Source organism: Chiloscyllium punctatum, chromosome 5 (genome assembly GCF_047496795.1).
Source record: "Chiloscyllium punctatum isolate Juve2018m chromosome 5, sChiPun1.3, whole genome shotgun sequence".
Classification (NCBI taxonomy): domain Eukaryota; kingdom Metazoa; phylum Chordata; class Chondrichthyes; order Orectolobiformes; family Hemiscylliidae; genus Chiloscyllium; species Chiloscyllium punctatum.
Window position 1 is genome coordinate 73,416,882 of NC_092743.1, and position 19,298 is coordinate 73,436,179.

The following is a 19,298-nucleotide window of genomic DNA, read 5'->3' on the forward strand; positions in this document are numbered from 1 at the left end:
TTGACAGCTTAGCATAGATGTTTATGGAATATGGCCAGCTGTTAATTACATCCCTAAACTCCTTCTGTTTGCCACCGACCTTGGGAATCATATGCATTCCAATGCTTAAAATTGAAGGCCAAATATTTTCATCAGATAATACACTGATTAATCACAGCAATCCAATGCAGTGATTTAAGAAAATTCATATTTTATGAAAAACCTTTGAATAAACTGACAAATGAAAGGCATTTTAAAAACAGTTTCACATAATTGGTTATGTATGTTTTGGAAAGATCTTTTAAAAAAGATGTCAGCTTGAATTTAACAAAGGTATTTCATGGGGATTCATAGTTTCTCCTCTGTCATTGATTTAAAATTATTAACTAACTGTGAACTTCTTTCTCTTCTGCAGGCCTTACAGCTGCAGCATCCCTTGTGTCGTTGGCCTGGGCCTTGGCATCTTACCAGAAAGCTCTTCGTGATTCCAGGAATGATAAAAAACCCATCAGCTACATGGCTGTTATCATTCAGTTCTGTTGGCATTTCTTCACTATTGCAGCCAGAGTCATCACCTTTGCTTTGTTTGCATCAGTTTTCCAGCTGTATTTTGGGATCTTCATTGTCTTGCATTGGTGCATCATGACTTTCTGGATTGTTCATTGTGAAACAGAGTTCTGCATAACCAAATGGGAGGAGATTGTATTTGACATGGTTGTAGGAATAATCTACATTTTCAGTTGGTTCAATGTTAAAGAAGGAAGAACTCGGTGTCGACTTTTTATCTACTACTTTGTAATCCTCTTGGAAAACACTGTCTTGAGTGCACTGTGGTATTTGTACCGAGCACCTCAAATAACAGATGCTTTTGCCATACCAGCGCTTTGTGTTGTCTTTAGTAGTTTTTTGACTGGAATTGTTTTTATGTTGATGTACTATGCCTTTTTTCATCCAAATGGACCAAGGTTTGGCCAGTCACAAAGGTGTGCTTGCAAGGAGCCTGCGGCCACTTTCAATTTGCCTGCAGAGACAGCAGCAAATACTTTGAGGGCTATGACCCAAAATAGGGAACAGAAATTCACAGAAAGGGATGGTAGCATGCCTGTTTTTCAGGTTAGATCTACTGCACCCCCTACACCATCTTCTCGCACTCCAAGGATAGAAGAAACAGTGATCAAAATTGATCTTTTGAGAAACAAATATCCAGCATGGGACAGGCACGTTTTGGACAGAAGTCTACGAAAGGCTATCCTTGCTTTTGAATGTGTATCTTCTCCACCTCAACTTCAATACAAGGATGAAGCCCTCATTGAAGAACGGCTAGAGTATGAAACTACTCTGTGATAAGTTAACACATTGTTTTATTAAGAAAATCACTTGCCAAACCAGAGGTTGAAAGTAGGGTTGTGGTGTAACAATGAGTGGAAGATTTTCAATGTGTGCTGCAAAGAGTGATATGGTAAACATATTCTTTATAAATCAGATTTTGATGCACACAGTACATTGATTTCAGTGCTGCCTTGAGCATCAATATTAATGAATTTTGGTGAGGCAGACTGACATTACTATGATTACCATTTTGTTATAACTTTAATAATATGGTGCTAATTCATCTGCCAATAAAATTTACCAAATTGGGCTTCTCTGAGCTGTCAAGAATTCAAAATGCATTCTTTGCTGGCAGTATGAATATGCACATTTTCTAGTATCTTAGAATGAATAACATTTGCAAAATCTATCTCTTCGATTTATGTAATCAGGAGTTTAAATTGTAATTTTGTTTTTTTTAAATATATATTGTGAACTATAGTTGAAAGTAACTTTTTAAATGGATAATCGTGATATTGTGAACTAAATTTTATGCAGATGTTGAAAACAACCTTGGCAGCTTTCCATTCCAGATTATATCATGGTGAGAACTGAAATGGAATTTTAAATATCTAAATACATGTATAAAACTTAAGTAAAAGTATCTGTACCAAAACACAAGCCTGCACTTCGTAGCTGTTTAGTAATCTGATGGAGCTTATAGCCCTGGAGTTTTAATATCAAAAATGGTTGTAATGATCTCAGTGTAGAAGTGAAGCAAAAGCTATGAAATTATTAATTTTGTTTCAACCTCTACAAATTCAGATACACTCTATTAGTGCATTGGGTGAGACTTATTTAAGTAGAGTATAAGCACATGCTGCCAAACTAATTTCCAAATATTGGAGAGAGTTCTCAACAAACCCAGTTCTACTAACTGACTATGAAATTTCCCTCAATATTGGAAGCACTATTGAGCTACAAATCCAGATTGTAGTCATTACTCGTGCAGTCAGAATGTGCACTCTATAAAAAGAATAATGAGGGGGCAAAACGTTTTGCAGACTGTTGCAAGAAAAGATTGGTAAAATAATTCCTACTTTGTTGAGTGTACAATGGCATTGCATTCTGTGGCAGTATAATTGTATAGATCAATTATGAGTGATTGGTTGCGACTGTGGTAGGGAGAAGCTTTAAAATACATTGCATTAGAAAAGATTGAACTTGCTTGTCAGTAGAAGCTGTTTTTAATTATTGTACAATATTTAAGTTTCTGTTATTAATATTTACCGATACAAGTGCTTTTGTCTGAAGAATCTAAATTCAAAGAGAATATGCAAAGAATAGGTTAGAAAAATTGTTCTTTCTTTTCAAAAACATTGTAATTAAGAAAACTTTTATAAAGGATAAGAACTTGTTTCGGGATTTTACTTTTTTGATTAACTGAACACTATGTATATCATATATGTTAAAAGGTGTTTTAATCTGTTAATTTAGTGCAAGATAAAATTCCTCCAATTTTCCATAATTTGCATTAATGTTTCAGTTGTACAATATTCTATACATGTCAGCCATGGATATCTTAATGTGTAGATATTAAATGACCTCTTGCCAAATAGGTTATTATTTGTCAATCTGTACTTGTAGTCCTCTGGCATTATAGTAATTTTGAAGCAGAAACTTTGGTCAGTATTTCAAATACATAGCATACTACAGCCAGATTGACAGTTATCAGTAATTTGTGGAGGATGATTGCAGTTCAGAGAGTTTAGGTTGGGTGAAAATGGTTCATATTGCACCATTGATTAATTGATATTTTCATCAATCAAACATATATCTGATTTGTTGACTACATTGAGTAGTTTTGTAATTTTTACACAATGATATAAATTGCAGCAAAAGTCATTTATTCTTTGTCCCTAAATTCATATTCAAATAAACAATTTATACAGTTACTAATTAGCAAATAAATGTTTGTTCGATTTGTTATTTATAGTATAAAGTTAATTAATAAAGTTACTATAGCAGCATATTGGGCAGCTTTTACATTCTCTTGTTGTGGATATAGGCTGAAATTTTGCCCAAGATAGCCTTAGTGAACTGTACAAAAAGGCCTTTCAGTCAACAGTGACTGCAATCTCTAAGTTAATTAATCAACCACTCCAAAGAACTTTGCATTTAATCCATGTTTTAAGGGAGAAACACTTTACAATAATGTCAAATACTAGTAACAAACAATAAAAGGGTGCTTTAAAGATTGCAGACATCAATCTTCCCTGAAATTCTGTACTTCTGTCATCATTGGAAAGTTCGTTGTTTAATATCCATATTTAAAATTTACAGTTTAGAGTTCAGATTTTTAATAACTTCTTTGAACATCAAATTATTACTACAAAAAATCTGTGATCCCTTTGCAACTTTAAAAGCTGGAGCTTGCTAGAATGTGAAATATTTGAGTCAAATCATATAGCTATTTTGAAAAGGAAATTAAGTAAGTTGACGAGAAAAGAAACGAATAGAAATAATACCAAGTGGTTTATATAAGGTAGGTGGAATGCTAAGAAATGATAATGGAATTCCCAGTAAAGACTAGCAAAGCAGAATAAAACAGAACAGAAAGAGGTCATTCAACCCATCATACCTATACCAGCTGTAAAAAAGCTATACAACCATTGTGATTCCCTGCCCTCTCCCTATAGCCATGAAAGTATTTCCATCATAATGGTAAATCATCATTCTGTTGGTGATGGATGTTATACACATCTGGGAATTTGACACTTGAATACCATAGTAAAACATACATATTCAGTCTAAACATTTCCAAAATGTTGTACTGTGGGCTTCTAAAAAAAACTACTGCCGTATAGTATCCCACAGAAACTAACCTATAATTAGTAGATTTTCCTTCAATATTCACTGTATGTCATTTACTTGATTATTTATCCTCAAATCTTTCTGCATTAAGTTCTGATGTGGAGGAGCTGGTGTTGAACTGGTTTGGACAAAGTTAAAAATCAAACAACACCAGTTTATAGTCCAACTGGCTTATTTGGAAAAACACTAGTCTTCAGAGTTCTGCTCCTTCATTAAGTGCTAGTAAGAGAGGAAGACATTAGATATAGAATTTATAAGGAAAAGGTTAAAGGGTCATAGAACTCATGTGAACAAATTGAACACACCTAAGATGGCTCTTAAATCTCTAATCAGTTAGAATAGAGGTGCAGGTTTTGATTGATTAATATGCAAATCCAAGAATTTGTTTCAAGTCACCCTGAGATAACTTAAGATGTTATCAATATAAAGAAAGTGGCACCTCCTGTAAGACAATATACACTCACACTCACATATATAGACACACTCTTACACATTCTCTCGAATGCATATACTCCCTCACACTCATACATGCACTCTCTCAAACTCACACATAAACACACACACACACTCTCTCTCTCTCCCCCCGACATACACGCATTCTCCCCCGCTCTCTTGTGCACACACACACAAGCATGCACATATAAATCTGTAGAGTGAATTTGCATTTGCAGATTTGTATTTGCAGAGTTAAAAATCACATGTCATCAGGTTATAGTCCAACAGATTTATTTGGAAGCACTAGCTTTCGGACCGGTGCTTCTTCATCAGGTGGTTGTGGAGCATATAGCTGATGAAGGAGCAGCGTTCCAAAAGCTAGAGGTTCCAATAAACCTATTGGACCATAACCTGGTATTGTGTGATTTTTAACTTTGTACATCCCAGTCCAATATCGGCATCCCAAAATCATGTATTTGCAGATGCATTCTAATATTGTTTAAACAGCACGCAACTTGTAGATAGTCAGTCAATGTAGCATTTTATAAACTCCTACTTTGGAAATAAAACCAGCCTGACTCCAGGTAAAGACACAGACAGAGTCCAAACAATATCTCACACCCAAAATACGCTGTCTGACCGTAGGTGACACCTCCTTTATATTGATAAAACATTCAGTTATCTCGGGGCAGTGACTTGAAAGAAATTCCAAAATTTGCATATTAATCAATTGAAACTTGCACCTCTATTCTAACTGATTAAAGATTTATGAGCTGCCTAAATTGTATTCAATTCATTCGCATGAGTTGTATGATCTTTTGACATATCCTAATAAATTCTATATCTAAGGTCTTCCTCTTTCACTAGCACTTGATGAAGGAGCAGCACTCCGAAGAGTAGTGTTTTCAAATACAACGCGTTTTGACTCTGCATTAAGTTGGACATTGTATTCTTTTCCATGTCATCCTCTTTCATTACCAAGCCCTGATACTCTTTTGTTAATAATTTCTCTCAAACTTCATAACATTCTTATTAAGTAAGATTACACATTTCAAACGTTTTATTTAAATCTCCAGTTTTCTTGGTGCAAAGGTGGAATTAATACACTTTAAAATTAGTATGATATTCGATGGAGAAATGCAAATTTTATTTCTATCAATTATTCCCAGTTACCTTTCCTTTATTAAAGAAGGGCTGAGATAATTCAAGAATGCTAGTTGGTCAAATTATATGAAAAACATTTGGAAAACTGTTATTTGTAACAAAGATAATGTCACTTCCAAACATAGTTGGCAAAAGGAAAAAAAGCCACTTAATGCATTGGGTAGTTGTTTAAGCAAAACAAGCATGAATTCCATTATGTGGGAATATGCAGCCACTTTTGCACCTACCTATTTTCTAATGTCATTCCTATAGACCATTTTCTAATGTCATTTTCATATGAATGGCTGATTGAAAGTGAAACTGTAATAACATATTAATGTCTTAGGTTTCACGTTTCATCACTTTTACTCCAATTGCTATTACGAATATTCTAACCTGTGCAAAATGCATGCCCAAGATCTTGAGGCATGAGAAAAAAAGGCAAGAGTTATTTTTAGTGGCTGGTAGCTAGATTGGTAGGATTTCCAAATACGTTGACATTGAATATCTGTGGACATCCTTTAGATTGTCTATTGTTACTGTTGTCAAACATCTGTGGAAACCTCATGGAAATAATGTAAAACCCACTATTATTTCTAATTCAATGTTGATTTGTTTTTTTCCTTGCCAGGTAGCTTTACATTTTTTTAAAATTGCTTCCCACAAATCAGTTACCATTTTCCCCCTTGCTCATATGGAAGCTGAATAGAACATGGGAACCTAGGCAAGTTAAACCAGAAGCACTGCTAGATAGATTGCAGAAAAAAAACCTTGAGCTAAATACAAACAGAGTTTGGGATTAATTTCTTACAGGAAATTTCCTGACTTTCAAATATGGTTACTATATTAAAAGTCCTAACTAAGACACATTGTTGTTGACAGCCCTATGCTCAACAACTCATATAGCACCAATAGACGAAATCATGAAAGGATGTTTCACTAAAAACTGTTCATACACACACATAAGCTATAGAGACATCATAAATTTGTGTGACCATGAACTGTTTGTGAGAATGCCTAGTATTTTTATGCAATTGTTTCTTCTTGATACCAATGTATGAAGTATGGACCCTTTACACCAATCAAGTACTTTTCTATGTATTACCTAAATAGAAGAAGTAGGGAGCAACAATGTGTTAGTGGTAACTGAATCCTGAAAAGAACTTTTAAGTGCAACATCTCTTGTGTAGTTGCATTAACAACATGACAGAGCCTCCTATTTTGCCACATTTTCAACTATTGTTCGAGCTGGTATGAATGTCTCATGCATTTGATGGTTTAACTGGAACTTAAAGCTTTAGTCACCTCTATGAATATGCCTTCTGCAGCTCTCCTTGAAACACGTTTTTGTTGTTTGCAAGAAGTCTTCCCCTCAGCCCAATCTCCTTACTTCCAAACCAATGTAAGAACTTGTCCAGCTGGCTTGGAAAGTGGAAACATAATGGATGGAGTTAAGCATCATGCCTTCCAAGTGATTTCTCCAACACTTAAACACAGATCAGAAACTTGCCTCCAGCCAACATAATTTTGTACATACCTGGTCTTTAAAGAGGCCTTTAAATCCTGCAGCAATATACTGTATTTTCTAGTAAGCAATTACAATGCCTGGAGTTTGTGTAAATTATTTGAAGTGTGCTGACCTCAGAAGTCATCAGTACCAATGTTGTTGGGTGGGTGACATTCTGGCTTGTTACACTTCTATTGGGAGTCATGACCAATCACAAATCTGAGGAAATATTTTCTTAATAGCTTTTGTACATTTCATCAATGATTATCACCACCTACCTTTTTGCTTGCTCCACTTTTACAGTTGCCAATTTGTAATGTTTGCCCCCGATTCCCATTGATACCAGTTTTGTTAAGATTCCTTATACCACACACTGTCACTCACATTTTACCTATGAAATTCAGTTCTTTTGACAATGTTTAAACCAAGACTGTAATATGGTCTGGAGATATTTTGTCTAGGCAGAACCCAAACTGGGCATTGATGAGCAGGTTGTGCGAAAGAGGTACTGCTTGATAGTACTTTTGATGACACCTTCCATCATTTCATTGATGATTGAGAGTGGACTGATGAGGTGGTAATTGTCTGGATTGGATTTGTCCTGCTTCTTGTGTGCAGGACATACCTGGAAAAATGTTCACATTGTCAGGTGGTTGTCAAATATGAGGTAATAGAACAGCTTGGCCAAGGGTCTGGCAAATTCTGGAGAACAGCTCTTCAGTACAGGTGCCACAATGATGTAAGCCTTTGCAATATCCAGTGCCAACAACCATTTCTTAACAGCATGTATACTAAATAAAGTTGGCTTAAGGCTGGAATCTGTGATGCTGTGGAGCACTGGATGAGCTCCACAGATCATCCACTTGGCACTTTTGGCTCAAGATTGGTACATATGCTTCAGCTTTTAATTTGATACCAAGGTGTTGGGCTTTTCGTTGTGGATGGGGATATTTTTGGAACCATCTCATCCAGTGAGATGTTCAAGTGTCCACCACCATTGTGACAGGACTGGAGAGCTTAAACCTAGTCCTTTGATTGTGGGATTGCTTAGCTTTGTCTATGACAAGCTGCTTATGCCATTTGGCAGCCAATAGCTGTTTGGTAGCTTCAGCAGGTTGACACCACATTTTTAGGCATGTCTGGTGCTGCTCCTGGCAATTATGACAGAGTCAAATTTCTGTTTAGCTGGGTCTAAAACCTGAGATCTCATCTACATTCGCACAAATGAGTCACTCTAAAGTATCCTCAGACCATGCTAGCCAGAAATAAGCTAGAATGTCTGCATGAAATCATGCTGCTTGAACAGCTGGGAGGAGACTCAAGGAGACTATCTACAAGCAGAACCAAAAGCTTCATCAAAGAAGTGGATTTGATTAGGTCTTAAAATGGGTGTACAAAATTTGGCTCCTGGTATCTTTTGTTTCCAATGGGGCAGCAAGATTCTGGAACTGATCACTCATTCCAAATAATGGTTTGAAATCTCTTAAAGTCCCAGCGGGTAAAACAGCAACTCTCATGCTTATGTGTGAAGGTTTTTTTAATGGACCAGCCCTGGAAATATTCCAAAGCATCCACTTGGTAAAAGTAGATGAAAAGGAAGACCCTACCTAAAAGCTCTCCACGCTACAATTCTTCACATGGAAATTGCTTGATCTCGCCACTTGGCTTTTTGTCTCTTTAGGATTTCAGGATGTTGATCTTCTGACAGGGTATTGAAAGTCACTAATAAATCACCAATTTCATCTCTCCATCACAACTTTTCCATTTTTTTTTCATGATTAGAACACCTCCAAATATTTATGTGATGCACCCTCAGGGTTCCAAATATGAAATCTTTTGCATTTTCTCCTCTGTCTTACATTGCTTTCCTATGTTTTACACTCTGGTTACACTTTGGCTGACATTCTTGGTCTTGCATTTTTGATTGGTTTCTCAAACAAAATCTTTGCTATTAACAATCCAATGGCTACCATTCCGGTGCAAAAACACAAATTCATGAGTAAGACCTGTGCTGCAGCTTCTGTTTACTATCATATGTCCATAAAGCAAAATCAATAGGATATATTAGGAAATTTGTCCAAAGACTTTATAATCGTCCTGAAAGTAAAACTTGTAAACTGTTTCATTGACCAAGTTACATACAGTTATTTATTTGAAACATAAATAACATGTTGTATCTGCAAAAAAGTATAGTAGTAGTAAGGACAAAGTATTCTCTTAGAGCAATAGAGAGCAGCAACTTTAGATTGGCCATGTTAAAGCTGAGATTTTTCATGTGAACTGGGATAGTTGAAAATATTGTGAATTCTATGTTAGCTGTTACTTTAATTTATGACACTGGATTTTTCTAGATTTTTTTTTCAAAATCCTTTTTGTATTATAATCAAAACTTGCTTCTGAATAAATAGAAATCTTGTGCCCAATATTCCACCTAGATCCACAAGACAACACAAAACAGAAACAGGTATAGGTCATTCAGTCCCTAAGCCTGCTCCGGAATTCAATAAGATCATGGCTGATTGGACAATCTTCATGTCAACTTTCCTGCCCTTTCTCGTAACATTTGATTCACCTACTGAGCAGGAATCTATCCATCTTAATCTTAAATATACATAAGGAATCTGCTCCACAGCTCTTTGTGGTAAGGAATTCCAAAAACTCACAACCCTCTGAGATATGAAATTCCTCGTCTTCTCAGTCTTAAATTGGTACTTCTTTATTCTGAGACAATGCCCTCTGACTCTAGACTCTCCCATAAGGGGAAACATTTGCCCCAGCGTTTACCTTGTCAAGCCCCTTAAGAATCTTATATGTTTTAATGAGATCACCTCTCATTCTTCTAACCTCCAGTGAGTTGAGTTCTGTCCTGCTTAATCTTTGATCATAATAGAATCTCTCCATTTCAGAGATCATCCAAGTGAACCTTCTCTAAGTTCTCTTCAATGAAATTATATCTTTACTTAGGGGACTAAGACTGTTCATAGTACTCCAGATGTGGTCACACCGGCACCTTTTACAGTTGCACTAGGACTTCCCTACTTTTAAACTCTAATCCCTTTGAAATAAAGACCAATATTCCATTAGCCTTTCTGTTTACCTGCTGCAGTTGTGTGCTATTACCTTCAAGTCCTTAAGTTATGCAGTTTCCTGTACTTTTTCTCAATTTAGGTAATATTTTGCCCTTCTGTTCTTTCTTCCAAAATGAACAGCTTTGCTTTTTTCCACAATTATACTCATTTGCCAACTTTTTGTCGACTTACTTAGCCTGTCAGTATCTCTGTATAAGCTTTTTATATCCCAACTCATTTTCCCATGTTTATGTGGGTTCCGCTGGGTACTCCAATTTTCTCTCACAGTCCAAAGATGTGCAGGTTAGGTGGATTGGCTATGGTAAATGTGAGATTCTGCTAAATAGGGTGGGGGGTGGGGCCTATGTCTGGATGGGATGTTTTCAGAGAGTTGGTGCAGACTTGTTGGGTACAATGGCATTTTAGCATTGTAGGATTCTACAACTTTCTGTCAACCTTGTTGAATGCCTTTTGGAAGTTCAATTACAACACAGCTACTGGTTCCCCTCTATCCATTTTGGCTGAGATTTCCTCAAAATACTCAAATAGATTTGTCAAATATTATTTGTCTTTCATGAATTTTCAGCTTGAATAGATCATGATTTTCCATATATTCTATTATTTCCTTATTAATTGATTCCAATATTTTTCCAATGATAAATGTTAGATGAATTGGCCTACATTTATTTGCCTTTTGCCTTCTTCATTTTTTTTAAATTGGGGAGTCACATTAGCAGTTTTCCAATTATCTTGTAATTCTCCAGAAAGCAAGGATTTTTTTGGAAAATTACACCTAATACATCCACTATCTCTCTGGGTACCTCTTTTCAGATTCTAACACAATTTTTTTAAAGATGCTGGTGGTGGTACTTAACTCCCCCATATTCTTTAGTAGTAATGGAACACTCAAAATATATTTGTCCATTAAGACTGATGCAAAATATCTGTTTAATTCTTCTACCATTTCCTTGTTCCCCAAAATAGCCTCCCCAGATTCATTTTCAAAAGAGCCTACGTTGCTTTGACCTTTCTCTTCCTTTTTACATATTTAAAGAAGCTCTTATTGTCAATTTCTATATTCCTCTCCAGTTTGCACTCATAGTTTACTTTCTCTGACTTTATTATCTTTTGCTGGATTCTGAATTTATCCCAGTCTTTGGGCATTATCACTGATTTTGGTCTCCTTATATTCTTTGACTTCTTTCTTAATACTCTCCTTAACTTTCTTGGTTTAGCCATGGTCGGTTATCCCTCTCTTAGAATCTTTCTTCCCAACTATGTAATTTCACAGAGTCATGAATTACTTCATTAAATATCTGCCACTGCTTGTTGGTGTCAGTCCTGCTACTCTATCTTCCTAGTCACTTTAGCTATAACTATCCTCAACTCACTATCAAATTTTTCACTTAAGTTAAACACAATAAATAGTTTCTCACCCAACCTGCTCACTCTTGAACTGAATGTTAAATTCTATCATGTTAAGATCAAAACTTTCTGGAGGCTCTCTTACTCAAATGACTTAATTTATTCAAAATTCTGTCTTGTAGAAAGTGCTGAAGAATTCAGTATGTGAAAGAAGAAATTTCCTTCTCATCTCTTCCCTAACAGGAAGTTTGAGGATATATGGATGTCCAATGAAAACCCATGCAATGCATGATTACATTTGGATGCCATCTCTATGTATGGGCTGAGTGGATGCCACGTCTACGTATGGGCTTTCCAAATGCCTCAAATTGCCTGAAATGAAAGATCATCAATTGTGGAGGGAAGCATCATAATGGCACTGTAATATTCTGGATCTGTTCCTAATGTGTACTGTTCATGCATTCACCTCAAACAGGTGAATCATCCTGTTCCTACTGTTTTGTAAAAGTCTAGCATCACCTCAGAATGGTTATTGACTCTATTGACTTTTTTTAAGGACAGCGTGTATTCCAATTGTATCTATTTTCTGCCAAGCCCTCAAGCTCTGGAATTATTTAAATGAATCTGTCTGTCTTCAATCTTCACCTCCACCCACTTAAAAACCTTCGTTAAAATCCTTAGCAAGCTTTCCATCATTCCTCATTCCACTTTGGTTCAGCATTGTTTTTGTTGTGCTTCTATGGGAATTTTTCCATGTCCAAGAATCTATATAAATGCAAGTTATTACTGTTATTACTGCGTACATTCCAGCAATGAAGAACTTGGGTACCGAAAGTAATAAGGTTATTTCCATACCAATTTTTGTTTAATCTTGTTCAAATAATAAGCTTAAAAATGTTGGACAAGCAGAAGACCTCTGGTGTACCCTTGAAATGTTTAATAAAGACTAAAATTCCAGGGGCTGAGGAGATAGATTCCACTATTCAAAGGTGAATCCCCTCCTGTGAGATTTGTGGGGTCTCAGGGCTGCTTTTCATGCCTGCAGCCTTTCCTTCGCTGTGGAACATCTTGGTCCCAAAAGGCTAAATCTTCCCTGACAGCGAATGACGTAAGCATTGGCAAGAAAGTCAGGAAAATCACATGAGATCAAGTTCACAATAGTGATAGCAAAATATTTCATTTTCCAACATGAGACGATATGGTCACCATTGTGTTGTAAGAGGCCTTTTTATATGCACTAACATTCTCATTTTACATCATCTCACCTCAGTGAATGTAATTTACTATTCTCCCAACCATCAAAGAGAAATTGGACGCAGACATTTTCCAACACGAGAGTTAGAGCAGAAACCTGGTAATTTCAGCTTGCTGCTTACTCATCTGGATCTGCATCTTGGCCAACTTCTCACCAATGCCTCAGGGCACACTCCATGCGCAGCTATCACCATGACCACCAAGTTCTTATTAGCCATATAGGCTGCTAGTTTTCACAGATATCACCACAATTGGCACTTCTTTTAGTGGGGGTAGAGCATGGGAAATTGTTCTTGTGCCATCCCTTCACCAGGGAAAAAAGCATTAGTGGTGAGCCAGGAACAAACCTGCCCCACACTCATAAAACACTGTGGCCTGGCTGAACCACTACAGCATGGGACCTCCCACCCACCACCAACCCCCAAACACATGTGGTGAAGGCCTGTAATATCTAGTCCAAATAGATATACATCTTGAAAATGGTGAAAATAAAACAAAGAACTGAGAAAGCCAGAAATCTGAAACAAAAACATAAATTGCTGGAGAGTTTGATTAAGAAATGCATTACTGCTGTAACTAGGGAGTATATTTCTGAAAAATCGTCCAGGGAAAATATCTGGGTAGAAATTACAAATAAGAAAGGAAAAATTGGATTATTCTATAGACGCCCCCCCCCCTCAATAATAAGAGGGAAATTGAGAAACAAATATGTAGAGTGATCTCAGGTGTATGTAAGTATAATAAGATTGTAATAATGGAGGATTTTAATTTTCCAAATATTGATTGGGGCTACCATATTTTTAAAGGTTTGGATGGTGAAGAATTTGTCAAATGTGTTCAAGAAAGCTTTCTTTCTCAATATGTGGGTGCTTCTACTAGAGAAGGAGCAAATTAGACTGTTTTGGGGGCAATAAGTCAGAGCAGGTGACTGAAGTAAAAGTGGGGGAACACTTCGCATCTTGTGATCATAATTCTATTAGTTTCAAAATGTTTTTGGAAAAGTATAAGCCTTCCATAAAAGTTAAACTTTTTAATTTGAGTAAGACAAATTTTAATAGTATGAGACAAGAATTTACAAACGTTGTTTGGAGTAAACTGTTCACAGGATGTCTGACAAGTGGGAGGCCTTCAAGAATGTGATGATGAGAGTTCAGAGACATTTTATTCCGATTAGAGTGAAGGTAAGGCTGGTAAGATTAAGGAACAATGGATGAATAAAGATATTGAGTTCTAGTCAAGAATAAAAGAGAATCTTATTTTAGATACAGACAACCTGGTGCAATTGAATCTCTTAATCATTATAAAAATCAATGTGGGTGGCACAGTGGCTCAGTGGTTGCCTCACAGCACCAGGGACCCGAGTTTGATCCCAGCCTCGAGTGACTATCTGTGTGGAGTTTGCACGTTCTTCCCGTGTCTGCATGCATTTCCCCCAGGTGCTCCAGTTTCTTCTCATAATCCAAAAGATGCGCAGGTTAAGTGAATTTGTCATGCTAAATTTCTCTCATAATGCCCAGGAATGTGTAGGTTAGGTGCATTAGTCAGGGGTAAACCAATGGTTTGGGTGGATTACTTTTTGGGAGGTTGGTGTGAACATGTGCCAAATACCCTATATCCACACTGCAGGGATTCTATGATAAAGAGTGTAGTGGCATTCTTAAGAGAGAAATCTGAAAGGCAAGGAGGGGATAACAGATAATTGGCAGATAAGGTTAAGGATAATCCAAGGATAATGTATCTGTAAATACATTAAGAGCAAAAGGGTAACCAGAGAGAGGGTAGCGCCTCTTAAAGATCAATGAGCTCATCTTTCTGTTGAAACCCAGAAGATGGAAAAGATTCTAAAGGAATATTTTGCATCAGTTTATACTGTGGAGTAAGAAATGGAGTCTACAGAATGTAGAGAAATAAACTTTGATGTTTTAAAAACCGTTCACATTACATAAGAGGAAGTTCTAGAAAACCTAGAGAATATAAAGGTGGATAAATCTATGGGACCTGATCTAAGAATCTCAGAATATTGTGAGAAGTAAGAGAAGAAATTGAGACACCTTACAAAAATATTTGCCTCATCCATAACTATGGGTGAGGTGCCTAATGACTAGAGGATGGCTAATGTTGTACCTTTGTTTATGACTTCGGTTATGGGTAAGTTGATGGAGGCGATTACAAATGATAGGATTTACAGAGATTTGGAGAGGCAAAACTTGATTAAGGCTCATCAGCATGGTTTTGTGTGAGGAAAATCCATGTCTCACAAACTTGATTGAGTTTTTTGAGGAAGTTACCAAAAAGAGTGATGATGGCAGAGCAGTTGACATTGTTTATTTGGATTGCTCATGGTAGACCAATTAGTAAAGTTAAGTCACATGAGATTGCTAAGTGGATACATAATTGGCTAAGTGGCAGGAGACAAAAAGTAATGGTGGAGGGACTGAAGGCCTATGACCAGCGATCCACAGGAGTCAATTCTGGGTCCTATTTTGTTTGTCATTTATATAAATGATTTGGATGAAAATGTACAGGACATGGTTTGTAATTTTGCACACGACACCAAAATTGGTGGCATTGTGGACAGTGAAGAAGGTTTTCTAAGATTACAAAGGAATCTTGATCAAATGGGTCAATAGGCTTAAAAATGGCAGATGGAGTTCAATCTGAATAAATGCGAGGTATTGTATTTTTGTACACCAAATGAGGGTAGTGCTTACACAATTAATGGTAGGGCCTTTGGGTAGTGTTGTAGAACAGAGCAACCTAGAGGTGCGGGTACATAATTCTTTTGACATTTGCATCGCATTGACAGGGTGACGGGAAAGGTATTTGACACGCTTGCCTTCATTGCTCAGTCCTTTGAGTATAGAAGTTGGGAGGTCAACTTGAAATTATGCAGGACATTGGTGAGGCTTCTTCTGGAAAACTGTGTCCAGTTCTGGTCACCCACTTATTATCAAGCTGAAGTGGGTTCAGAAGAGATTTACCAGGACATAGCCAGGTATGGAAGGTTGGAGTTATGAAGAGAGCTGGGTAGGCTGGGACATTTTACATTGGATCATTGAATGTTGAGAGGCAATTTGATAGACATTTATAAAATAATGAAAGGGATAGATCGAGTTGTTGTCTTTTCCCCAGGATGGGTGATTTCAAGAATAGGGGGCACATTTTTAAGATGTGAGGAAAGAGATTTCAAAAAGATATGAGGCAAATGTTTTTACACGGAAGGTGTCTTGCATGTGGAATGAACTTCCTGAGAAAGTGGTGGATGTGGGTAAAATTACAACGTTTAAAAGATATTTGGATATTTGGATGAATAGGAAAGGTTTGGAGGCATATGGGCCAAGTGGACACAGGTGAGACTAATTTAGCTGGGGACTGTGTTCAGCATAGACTGGTTGGACTGAAGGCCTGTTTCCATGTTGTATGACTCAATACCTCTATACTCAGCAGATCTGGCAGCATCGATGGAGAGAAAACAGATATCTTATTTTGATTGTGGTGCCCCTTCTTCTGAACTATTCTAAAGAGTCACAAGACTCCGAAATGTTAACTCTGTTTTCTTTCCACCAGATGCTGCCAAACCTGCTGAGATTTTCCAGCAATTTTTGTTTTTGTTGAAAATAATCAAACCTGTGTACAATTCCAAAGTTGTCAAATGAATGAGCTGCTTTGATCCCTGAAGATTCAAACTTGCATACTGACTTCAGAATACAATTTTATTATTTACATGCTGCATTTGAATTCTCGAAATTTTTCAAACATTATTGTGAAGAGTCACATTTACTTTGCATTTTTGCATGATTGTGCCAGCAGGTTTATTCTCTGTAAATAATACTGCAATCTTTTTTTTGGTGTTTACCCCTGTCTTAGCGGAAACTAAATTCTGTGGAACATGTGACTTCCTAGTCCTTTAATTTAAGTTACATTTGTTTTTGCAATTTATTTATTAATAGTGATCAGTTATAGCAATTTTTATATCTAAATTTACCTTCACTTCCAGTTCATTTTGACTTAATATAATTAGAATATTTCTATTTTACTCCTTTTACGCAGACAATGCTACTACATCTGTGATGCTGCTATTTTCGATCTCGTGACATTGGACAGCAAGAAACAGGGATGTGGAAAAATAAACATTGAGTTTACAATGTCAACAGTTTTGACAGTCAGGAATCCATATTGGAAATTTGAGTACATACTTGCCCTAAGAACTATGACCTGTTTGATTACCGATCTACTTCCTATCGGAAAGATGTTGTGAAACTGGAAAGGGTTCAGAAAAGATTTACAAGGATGTTGCCAGGGTTGGAGGATCTGAGCTACAGAGAGATGCTGAACAGGCTGGGGCTGTTTTCCCTGGAGTGTCAGAGGCTGAGGGGTGACCTTAGAGAGGTTTACAAAATTATGAGGGACATGGATAGGATAAATAGACAAAGTCTTTTCCCTGGGGTCAGGGAGACCAGAACTAGAGGGTGTAGGTTTAGGGTGAGAGGGGAAAGATATAAAAGAGACCAAAAGGGCAACTTTTTCACGTAGAGGGTGGTACATGTATGGAATGAGCTGCCAGAGAGAGTGGTGGAGGCTGGTACAATTGCATCATTTAAGAGGCATTTGGATGGGTATATGAATAGGAAGGGTTTGGAGGGATATGGGCCATGTGCTGGCAGGTGGGCCTAGATTAGGTTGGGATGTCTGGTCGGCGTGGACGGGTTGGACCGAAGAGTCTGTTTCCATGCTGTACATCTCTATGACTCTATGTGGTCCCACTGTGCAAACTTCTCCAAGTGTAGCATATACTCATAAAGTTATTCCCAGAATCATAGAATCCCTACAGTGTGGAAACTGGCCCTTCGGCCCAAAACGTCCTCTGAAGATTAACTCATCCCCCTAACCTATACTTACCCCTGACTGATGCAGGGAACCTACACATCCCTGAACAATTTAGCATGGCCAATTTACCTAACCTACACATCTTTGGATTCTGGGAGGAAATCAGAGAACCCAGAGAAAACCCATTAAGACACAGGGAGACACATGCCTGAGGCTGGAATCAAACTCAGGTCCTTGGCACTGTAAGGCAGCACTGAACCACTATGCCACCCTATTCCACTTTATTTGTTTTACCATGAAAGAATTCAGAATGCACTTAAAATGAAGACACAATATAATTGTTCTAAATTACAAACCATTGTACATCTCTTTAATGCTGAGTTGATATGTTTTTCCCCTCTGCTATCTGTGGTTTTAATAGAAGTCTGCACATATTTCAGAAACTCAGGCACACAGCAGAAGGGTTGCACTGACCTCAGTATCTATGGGCTCAGGAGGGAATAAAAACAGCAAATACTCCCACTCCTTTTTGCTGTTCCTAGGAAGTGCATACACATAGACATGAGGTAAGAATGGGATCAGCCTCAGCTCCCACAGATCAAAAAGGCTGCTGCCCATCATTATAAACATTGACATATGATTTCCTTTCTGAAGACCCCTAGCCCAGGAAAGGTCAGCAGTTCAGGAGGCGGGGAAAAAAATTAAAATTGAAAAAGTTTTTAAAAATGCCCTAACATAAATTGACTCTGTAAGAATGACAACCTATACTCCCCATAACACATTGGTAGAAACATTTACATTTGCAACTGTTAGCACATTGTTGACAAATATGGTATGCATTATCATTCCAACTTCAGTAAAGGACAGGCAGCTATAAAAACCTATTTGAGGGTGGCATGGTGGCACAGTGGTCAGCACTGCTGCCTCACAGCACCAGAGACCTGGGTTCAATTCCTACCTCGGGCAACTGTCTGTGTGGAGTTTGCACATTCTCCCAGTGTCTGTGTGGGTTTGCTCCGGTTTCCTCCCACAGTCCAAAGATGTGCAGGTTAGGTGAATTGGCCATGCTAAATTGTCCGTAGTGTTAGGTGTAGGGGAATGGGTCTTGGTTGGTTGCTCTTTGGAGGGTCAGTGTGAACTTGTTGGGCCAAAGGGCCTGTTTCCACACTGTAAGTAATCTAATCTAAAAAAAATTAGGAGCAATTAAGTTTTAATAAACAGAAGAAATGCTATAATGGAAACAGTCAAAATAATTAGCAGTGTACTAACTGTCTTTTGTGTAAAATATTTTTCATGTAAAAAGTTCATAAAGAACTTTGTGATATTAAACAGTTTTGAAATGGTTGCATTGATAGCTAATTTTGTCCATGGTTGCACTTCAACTTAACTCTATATTGTCTGATTAATTAGTGATACATATTCTGCTATGAATGTAAATGTGTGTATTTAATATTATGAATGATATTTTTAGTAAAAGATGGAGTCATGCTGTTTTGTTTTATTTATGCATGTTTTTGTGTTTTTTTCATTCTACATAG

The 19,298-nt window shown here is 37.1% G+C and overlaps 1 protein-coding gene across 2 annotated transcripts in view; it reads left to right on the forward strand.

Moving 5' to 3' along the window:
- The window catches only part of xkr4 (XK related 4), a 462,580-nt gene extending 443,581 nt beyond the window's left edge, over positions 1-18,999 (forward strand). Inside the window, exons 3-4 of one of the 2 annotated variants that reach the window (XR_011960662.1) lie at positions 395-1,438; positions 16,984-18,999. Coding sequence is in view for 1 of the 2 variants with exons in the window: in XM_072570550.1 (XP_072426651.1) it covers positions 395-1,323 (929 nt within the window). In the remaining variant the exon portion in view is untranslated. Of the gene's footprint in view, positions 1-394; positions 3,201-16,983 lie in introns of those variants that run through there. The other variant, XM_072570550.1, reaches the window with a different exon arrangement.
- Positions 19,000-19,298: the final 299 nt, after the last annotated feature.